This window comes from Pangasianodon hypophthalmus, chromosome 7 (assembly GCF_027358585.1).
Source record: "Pangasianodon hypophthalmus isolate fPanHyp1 chromosome 7, fPanHyp1.pri, whole genome shotgun sequence".
Lineage (NCBI taxonomy): Eukaryota > Metazoa > Chordata > Actinopteri > Siluriformes > Pangasiidae > Pangasianodon > Pangasianodon hypophthalmus.
Genome location: NC_069716.1, coordinates 1,276,672 through 1,286,774, shown reverse-complemented (window position 1 = coordinate 1,286,774; position 10,103 = coordinate 1,276,672). Strand labels below are relative to the sequence as shown.

At 37.4% G+C, this 10,103-nt stretch overlaps 1 protein-coding gene across 1 annotated transcript in view; it reads left to right on the top strand.

Annotated features, from left to right (window-relative positions):
• lrit3a (info leucine-rich repeat, immunoglobulin-like and transmembrane domains 3a) overlaps positions 1 to 9,086 on the top strand; it is an 11,420-nt gene extending 2,334 nt beyond the window's left edge. Inside the window, exons 1-4 of the mRNA XM_026947449.3 lie at positions 1 to 417; positions 1,763 to 2,229; positions 5,559 to 5,864; positions 6,619 to 9,086. The exon at positions 1 to 417 is cut by the window's left edge and continues 2,334 nt beyond it. Coding sequence (XP_026803250.3) covers positions 320 to 417; positions 1,763 to 2,229; positions 5,559 to 5,864; positions 6,619 to 7,625 — 1,878 coding nt within the window. The 5' untranslated portion in view covers positions 1 to 319 and the 3' untranslated portion in view covers positions 7,626 to 9,086. The remainder of the gene's footprint in view (positions 418 to 1,762; positions 2,230 to 5,558; positions 5,865 to 6,618) is intronic.
• The last annotated feature ends 1,017 nt before the right edge of the window (positions 9,087 to 10,103 follow it).

Below are 10,103 nucleotides of genomic sequence, written 5' to 3'. Positions count from 1 at the left end.
TTTCCTTTCTCACACACACACACACACACACACACAGACAGACACACACACACACACACACACACACACACACAGACGCACAGACACACACACACACACACACACACACACTCTTTGAGAAATCCTCTGTAATCCGTCCTCACCTGCTCACCGTCTCCTCGTCTCAGTGTGAGTGTGAAGCTGCAGGATGACCAGCTGCTCCCCTTCAGCATGGATTCCTGTGTGTGTTTGAAAGTGTGTGAGTGTGTGTGAGTGTGTGTGGTGAGCTTTGAAGCGTGTGTGTGTGATGTGTGTGAGTGTGTGTGTGACTCAGTGAAGGATGCGGTGTGTCCTGGCGTTTCAGGTGCTGCTGTGCTGCTTGAGTCTCGCGCAGCCGTTTTGCCCCTCGCAGTGCACCTGTGTGTTCCACGGGACCAGGTAACACACACACACACACACACACACACACATGCTCATACAAGCACACACACGCACACACACGCACACACACGCACATGCACACAAAGAAAGAGAGCAAAAGCAAACTTCATGAGTTTTGCTGCATTTCTCTAATTATAATCTAAAATGATTATATATTTTTCAATTTAAAATATTATATATATATATATATATATAATGTAACTAATATAATATTAAAATATAATTAAAATGCTATTACAGCATCTACTCCACATCTATCAGCAGCAGCCTCCAGTATTTTAATTATTTATTATGGAGTTGACAAGAAAATAGATTTGATATTATTTATAATTGTTAAATATAATAATAATATATTGTTAAATACTTTTATGAATTTATATATCTTGAATTTTCTACATCTTGAACAATCACAACATAAGATTAAAAAAAGATTTTTTTAATGAGATATTTAAAAAGAATTTTTAAAAAATCATAATAAATCATTATAAAAAATAATTTTAAATGAAATGTAATTCATGTCAGTTCATATATAAATGTAGTTTTTGAGTTTTTTGGTGTGTGTGTGTGTGTGTGTGTGTGAGAGATTTTTCACATTTTTAAAAACTTATTTCATGTTTATTCCACATACACACCTTTATATAATTTCAGTCAAATGTATAAAAGCAAAAATGTAATAAAATAATATTCATAAAAAATAACATGGAATATGAGAAATACAGGTGAGGAACATCGCACATTTCACACGAGAACATTTAAAACCCGTGTGTGTTTTCTTTAAAGATGATTTTAGAAAAATCTGTCTGTAGAAGAAACACTTCAGGAGAGATAATGAAACAGTCGCACTGTATAAAAAGATTAAATATTAAAAAGAATTTTTAAAAAAATTCATAATAAGGAATAATCATTTAAAATGAGATACAATTACTACTGTTTAATTTCTTTTTTATTTCTTTAATTTCTTTAAAAATTAAATTTTTTCACATCATTTTTTGCATATAAAACAATAAAATACAATAAAAATAAATATCCCATATTTAACATTTTACAAGAATTACAACCGAAATAAAAAAAAAAAACCTAACTCGATTATTTTTATTTTCAAAAATTCTTAAGCTGTCAGAATCGCATGAGCTTCAGGAAAAGAAACGTCCCTTATTTGCTAACTTAACCAGTTAGCTTAAGTAGCTAGCTAGCCAAATGTTAAATTTAGCATTACAGTAATGTGAAAAGCTTCTTATGTGTTGTTAGCCTGGAGCTGTTAGCGCACTTAGCGTAAATTACTTGCAACTCCCTGATTAGTATTTTTGGAGTTTTTCACCAATCTGCATCTTCTCTCCCACAGGACGGTGCTGTGTAACGATCCCGACACGGCGGAGATCCCCGTCAACGTACCTTTGGACACGGTGAAGCTGCGTGTGGAGAAAACGGCGGTGCGTCGAGTAAAAACCGAGGCGTTTTACTACCTCACCGAGCTCAGGTATCTGTGGCTCACCTACAACTCCATCAGCTCCGTGGATCCTGCCAGCTTCTACAACCTGAAGGTCCTGCACGAGCTCCGTCTGGATGGAAATCAAATCTCCACGTTCCCCTGGGAGGCGCTCAGAGAGATGCCCAATCTCAGGACGTTGGATCTGCACAATAATCGATTAACAAGTGTTCCTGCAGAAGCTGCAGCTTACCTGGTTAACATCACATACCTGGACATTTCCAGCAATAAGCTAAACACCTTGCCCTCAGACCTTTTGGACATCTGGAGTCCCTTTTCTGGAATGATTTCCACCAGAGGTTCCTCTCAGAAGATCATACTGGGTGAGTGATGATGATGATGATGATGATCAGGGATTCACAGTAGGTTTAGGAGGTACTTTGAGCTGCTCAAGAGCTTCAGTTAATGTTCACCTCAGACATCAGAATGTGATCTCAGTGACGTTGACCGTTGCGTGGTTGTTGGTGCGAGGTTTGAGTATTTCAGAAGCTGTTAATCTCCTGGGTTTTTCACACACACCAGTCTGTAGACTTTATACAAAATGGTGCAGAAAACAACAAGTGAGCAGCAGGTCCACGTGTGGAAGCATCTTGTTGATGAGATGGTCAGAGGAGAATGAGCAGAGCTTACAGGTACTACAGTAACTCAAATACGCACTCTTTACATCCGTGGTGAGCAGAAAAGCATCTCAGACCACAAGGTGAATGAGCAACAGCAGAAGACTGCATCAGGTTCCGCTCCTGTCAGACAAAATCAGGGATCTGAGGCACCAGTGGACACGCAAACTGAAAAAAGAAACAAGGCGATATTTTTCCAATCTTTAACTGTCCAGATGTTTTTTGTTTTTTTTTTCACCATTCTGTGCAAATTCTAGAGATTCTGATTGGATGATTGCATGAGCAACCAGCGGTATAGGTGTTCCTAATAAAGTGGCACTGAGTGTTGATAAAAATGCATATTTCTGCGTGTTAATCTTCACCATCAGGTATCAGTGGCCTAGATGTCTCACCTGGAGAAGGTCGGCTAATGTTAATAGGATGTTGAGGTCACGTTTGCTAATTTCACTAAAGCCCTAAGGAAATAAATCCTGTTGTGTGTGTACATTGTGGCCGGGGATGAACAAACAAACAAACAAACAAACAAAATGTGAGCAGAAATTAATATTTTGGCACTTACAGTGTAATATTTTATAAAATATATGTTATATATAACATATATATATTGTATAAGTACAGAGTGTATATTAGTTTCGTGCTATTAATATAAATGACCAAAATGATCAACATGCTTTCATCAGAATTAATTCAACATACAGAGAGTAAAATAAAAGTCAAATGAATCAACTAAAAGTGTAATCAAATTGAAATTTAAAAGCTAGTTATAGTTGTGGTTGGTTAGTTACTATAACAGTCCCGCTCTCCCCCGTATCTCACCGATCTAACCGTATCTGACCTGCTTGGTTTTCTGCAGCGGGTTTATTGTGTCTAAAGATAACTCGAGCTTCTCAGTGTGCATGCTTCACCTCACTTAAGTACAGCTTGATCTGCTAATTCGGTTTGCACATGCGAGTCGGGTTTAAGTTGCTCTGTAGACTTCATTTAGCGATTCTGAACATCATGTACTGTTCGTCATTACAGAGCTAGTACACTCCTGAGCAATATTAAGCTTTTAATGGTCTTTACAACAAATCACTGGTCAGGAAATTAGCAAGAATTAAACAAATAGTGTAGATCTCTCACTGCTCTATCAATCCTGGTTCATTTATGAGCTTGTTATCAGGCTCTTTATGGGCCAATTAATCACTAATCTTGGGGAAAAAAACATCCCAGAAGATATTTTTGGAACATTTTGTACACCCAGACATGTGTCAGTTTGAATTTTACATCAAAATTTTAATCATTATCATGATTAATCGTGTCAAGAAGACTATAGAAGTGAATTTCCCTGTTTCTAGCTTTTCCCCAAACAGCAAAAGGAAACCAGCGAATGGAGGCCCAGGAGCTCTCAGGAGTGCATCTGTTTCATTCCTGCTCATTTCCTCACCAATCATTTCTTATTAAGACCATTAAACGCTTCATATTTGCCATTTTGGGCTCGGCCCAGTTTTTGCCCGGGGGTGTATGTTATCATCATCATTAGCAGAACATTGATTAGAGAGTAAAATTTCATTAATGTTAATAACAGGAGACATAAGTTTTATTTTTTCACCACAGCGCTGTTGAATTCTGGAGCAGGATTTCTACTGAAAGGAGCTGTATATGAGGAGGAGGGATTACAGGATTATGGATTATATCACCAGCAGCTTGGTGTTCTTCTCCATACAGTTGTTCCCATTCATCAGAGAAATGACTTATCTTGTGTTTACAGTCAACGAACCCGAGGTCCTGCTGTAGACAGAGTTATGAATGATGTTTTCACCTGATGTTTTACTGCTTGTGTTGGAAACACTTCGAGATGTTAAACATTCGGCTTCCACTGGGCCTCAGATGACAAACTGAGGCTCCAGAAGCTACAGTCAGGTTCAGACGTCCACTAGCGAGATGAGATGATTTCACGTATAAAGAAAACACTAATACAAAATTATATTTCTCAAACAAGAGTCCATCATTCTTCCCTCCTGATTAGTCTCAGTTAGCCTTTCTAGCAAACGTGGCTACCCATTTTATTTACATAAAAATATTGTATATATTGTGAACATACCGACCTGCTTTATTTATACAGTATAATATTTATACATTAATGTTTGGTACCTTGGTGGTGAATTGGCTAATTCCTCAATTCACTAGTTTATAACATTTTCTAGGATGCTAGCATGCTTGGGTGCTGTTTGTTTTATTTACAATTATACAACAATACACTTAATTTTAAACAGCTCACAAGCAAACCTGGCTAGGTACTCAAACAATAACCTTCATTTTAGCTTAGCTAGCTAGGTAGGTTGCTTGGATTTAGAAACTTAGCTTACATAACATTGCAAACTCTTAGATTGTGCAATTAGAAACTAGTCAATGCTAAAGAAATATGCTAAAGAAGCTAAAGCAAATGCTAGTGAGTATGTCATATGTATGATGTTTTAGATGCAGTGAAAGAACATAAGATGGTTGCCTACATTACTACACGAAGGAAACGTTAATGCTAAAGATTAATACTGAAATTAAACTAAATTTTTTAGTCATTAAAAATTGTTTACCTGTTCACTAAACCTAGCTATCTCGCCATTAAATAAGCTAGCTAGTGCAAAAGTGATGGTCTGCCATTTTAGCACATTAGCTAAAAATAAATAACTAGCTAGCTAATAGCTTCCTAAAATAATGTACTAAATAAGTCTAGCTAGCTCAGTAGCTTAACACTGTAACCCAACCCCAGAGAGATTGACAAAAAAAACTGAATCACTCAAACAAAATATTATTTTAATGAAATCTGACACGATATAGAATTATAGCCTGAATCCGATTTGGAAAAATTCAGATTATTTTTTTCTTAGCTGTCAGAAATCTTTCAGAAAAATCTTCAACCAAAAAGTGGTTTATTAATCAGTTATCAAAAAATACGAAACAATTATATAGTCTGCATTTTTAAAAAATGGCGTAGTAATAAAATAAAATATGTTGTAAAAAACCTAACATTGAAAAAATGCCTTCAATGTTTCTAGGCCTCCAGGACAACATGTGGTACTGCGATTGCCGCATATCAAAACTTATCGAGATGTCCAAAATGGCCGAGGGTCCAGTGGTGCTGATGGACCCGCTGGTGACCTGCAGTGGGCCGGAGAACCTGGCTGGGGTTCTGTTCAAACGAGCAGAACTGGATCAGTGCGTTAAACCAACGGTGATGACTTCAGCCACGAAGATCACGTCTTCCCTCGGCAGTAACGTGCTCCTGCGCTGTGACGCTGCGGGTTATCCAACGCCGACGCTGCTGTGGAGCAGAGAGGACGGATCAGCGCTCAGTAACCCAGGTAACACTCAGCTCCGAAACTGGGGTCCACTACCTGTGCAAGCAGTGATATTGAAATCAACACAGTAACACACTAGAGGGCGCTACAACATTTGAACAACGTTGCTGTCACATTTTAAAAGTAAAAATCTTTGTAATAGCCTTTAGTAGATTATTTATAATTGACTTGGATGCCATAAATGGCTGCCATTAGCTGCCATTGACTGCCATTAGCTGCCATTAGCTGCCATTAGCTGCCATTAGCCAAATTACCAGATTTGACAAGCTTGCGAGTGACCAATCGTCATCAAGTTTGGCATCTTTTTTAGGTAAACTTCTACGACATCTCCATGCCAGGTTGGGTTTCTGCTGCTCAAAATCCTTTAGCGCCATCAACAGGCCAAATTTTAAGTTTCATTTCTATCTTCTGAACTGTTAGATTATAACTATTTTGTTAACGCAAATGTAAAGGTACTTTCATTAACATAGTTAACATCATTTTTGTCATCTCTTAATATTATAAATGTAATTTAACACGTATTAATGATGGGTTACAGGTAAATCTTTCTAGGTGGCTTTGATGGAGTATTTTATAAAAGATCCAATGAAATGTATTATGAGATTTATGAATGTTTGAGAAGAAATCTGTTACCTCTTTTAGGCAACCAATAATTTTCAAAACAATAACAAAATGGTGATAATTTTATCCTGAAGCATCAACTCCTTATTGAAGTTTGTTTTTAATGATGAGTGTAATTCCTCTTCGCATGCTTCAGTTGTGCAGGAGTCCCCAGGCGAAGGTGTTCGATGGTCCATCCTTAGTCTGCAGGGAATTGTGTTGAAGGACACCGGCGTTTACCGCTGCAAGGCAAAGAACGTTGCTGGAAGTGCAGAAGCCGCCATCACGCTATCTTTGGCTGGGATGGACCTCACGACTCCATCTCCTCCCTTCAACAGGACTTCTCCTGCTGTTACAGAGGCTGTGATTTCCTTTTCTACCAACATCACCACCACCACCTCCACATCCAAACCATCTCTGACAACACTGCAATCTATAGCTAGCAAGCTGAACTTAGGCCCAGGTGGAGGCATCCAGAGATCTCCACCTGAGGGAAATACATCTAAGATGGAGCAGAGCAAAAATGGCACCAAGGATAAAGCTAGGAAGAAAGGCAGCTGGTACATCAGAGATGTTGAGGTGGTTGAGGAAACAGGAGACAGTGCAGTTGTGTTATGGATGAGTGAGGGGTTTCCCAGTGAATTGCCCCTGTCAGTGGTGTACTTTCCATACGATGCAGAGGAGATAAAGGAGACTGTGGACACTGAGGTTGGAAATGGTAAGCTTCTTCTTGAGAACCTGTTTCCCAACCAGATGTACACAGTCTGCTTGGTTCCCAAAAGTGGGAAAGAGCAGTGTGTGAATTTTAGCACTCTGGACACGATTATGGATGTTGGACAACTCAGGTGGCTGTTGATCTTCAGTGGAATTGCATGTGTTTTGGCGCTTCCTCTTATTGTTCTTCTTCTCTACAAGATCTCATTGCTGTACTGCAAGAGGAGCAGCAGCAGGAACACTGAAATGGATGACGACCTTTCCAAAGAGACTTACGTGAAATTTGAGACTCTCGCGATGCAGCAGAGGACGCTGAATGGACAGGCGAGCGATCTCTGGACCAGACGGCTGACACAGGAATCAGAGAGGATGCTCCTCTGCTCACGCTCAAGTATAGACTCACAAATTACCTACAAAAGTGATAACTCACGATCCGAGTACCTTTGCTAGGCCACCTGCCTTGTGAGCCAATAGCAATGCAAGTGGGCGGGACGGTGGTCTCTTTTGTCCTTGCCATTTTCTTATTGTTGCTTGGTGTACATGGTTTAGCACTAGCGTTTTTGTGGTAAAATTGTGGGGAGTTTTTTTTTTCCTGCCTGATAGAAATATTGTCACGTCTGTGTACGTGTAGTCGCAACACAACCAAAAAAATTCTCTACACGTCTCTACACGGAAAATCGACAGAGTCGAATCTCCACAACTTTTGGATTGACAGGTCAGCCACATTCTGACATTTTTATCTACCTCGCTGACAGCAAGCATCCTCTGATTGTTAGCCAGCTGGTTATATGCAGTGATATACTGTCAGAAGATTTAGTCCCTCTTAAGAGTTCCTCAGGTGTCCATATGGAGGAACTTTTAGATCTCTATAGCAGAAAATTTCTCGATTAGCGATTATTCCAAGTAAAACCACTTTAGAAATCAAGTGTACTGATCCAGAGAGCCTTTAAAGAACTTTTTTTTTCTAAGAGTGTAGCTTTCTGCTTGAAAATGTTTCCAGAAAGAAAAATCCCAAGTACAACCTTTTAAGGAGGCTACAACCCCTTAAAGAACCCTTGAAGAACCTTTTTTTAAAGAACCTAAATTTTAAATGCCTGACAGGGTTTAGCTATTAAAAAGATAATAATTAGCAGGGTTCCTTAAGGGTTCTTAGCATCCCTGACAGTGTTTCTCTATTAGAGAGGATTATAAATAAAACCACTTTAGCTGAGAAAGTGTAACTATCCACAGAACCTATGAAGAAAGTGGTTCCACTAGAAAGCATTTCTATGAAGGAAACCCAAATCCTCTCAGAAATGGTTCCAAGTAGAAACTTTTTAAGAGGAAATATCCTTAATTATCCAAAGTACCATTAAAGAACCTTTGAAGAATGTACCAAGTACTAACTACATTTTATTCATATTTTACTTCATTTAAATGTATTTTTTAATGTTTTAATGCTTTACACTTGCTAGCTTGCTTTCTAACGAGTTAATTTATAGGTGTGTGCAGGTTTTTTTTTATTTTTTTAGCATAGCCAGCTAGATGAAGTGCTACTGTGGCTCTTTACTACTTCATGTAATGTGCTTATACACCGTAAGCGTGCGAGTTTAGCGAACCTGTATTTATTTGTGTGGGATTTTAATTCTTTGGCATTTAATTAACTGCAACAAAAATTAAGAAATAAATTGATGTTTGATGTGCTGAAACACATTACTCTCCTACACTTTCCTTGGCTACATTTGCATATTGGAACATGATAGGCTGTTATATTTTATGACATCACAGCACTTGTCTGTCACATGGTGTTCAGTTTGAAATAAACATCTGGAGCTGTAGTCACAAAAAAGTAAAAAAAAGTAAAAAAATAAATAAATAAAAGCGTTTAAAATCAATATGTAAATTTATTGTTAAATATATAATGTAAATGTGTTATAGTTTACAGTATGTACTGAGTAAAACATTCAGTGTTTTACTCAGTACATAAAATAAATAAATAAATAAATAAAAAACAAAATAACAAAAATAAAATAACATAAAATGGTAAAATAACAAAAAAATTAAGCTAAAATAACAAGCCATATTTTTTTTTTAATTGAACATTTATTGTAATGTAATATTTAACATTTTATAATTTTATAAAAATTTAAAAATATATAATTTTTAAAAATAATTTTTAATATTTCATTTTAATTCAAATTTAATATATTGAAATTTAAAAAAAAAAAAAAAGATTGTGTGTCAGCAATTGAATGCAGACTTTATTTCTTAATGTCTTGTTTATTTCTGTCAGGACCGAGTCGCAAAGTCATGAACTTTCCCTGTCTGGTTTAAGTGGGAATACAGGGCTGCTGTTGTGTGTGTGTGTGTGTGTGTGTGTGTGTGTGTGTGTGTGTGTGTGTGTGTGTGTGTGTGCATACCATCGTATTTGTCCCTCAGCAGGAACAGCGAAGTTGACGTGGATAACAATAATGCAGTCAGACGAATGAGTAAACAACAACAAAACAATCCAGGTCTGATAAAGTGCTCTTGTCCCGTGACCTGAGCTTCTACATTTTGGTTTACTGAAGCGTTTGAGCCGGTTAATGCAGGGAACAAAGTGTTTAGAATATTTATGTATGATTTAGTCACTTGCTGTATATACTTTATACTATACTGTATACTTCCTGTACATACATACCTACTTTTATACCATACAGTACACTCACTTTGTACTCTTATTTATTGTCTCATGTTATATGTTTGTTTTTCTAACACCAGTCAGAAGCAGTGCTCCTAATTTCGTTGTATACAGAGATATGCAATGACAATAAAGGCTTTCATTCATTCATTATGTATTTAATCAGTTGTTTATTATATTTATTTGTATATCTGAAAGTAATTGAGGGAGAGAGAGAGAGAGAGAGAGAGAGAGAGAGAGAGAGAGAGAGAGGCCTGAATGGACTGCAC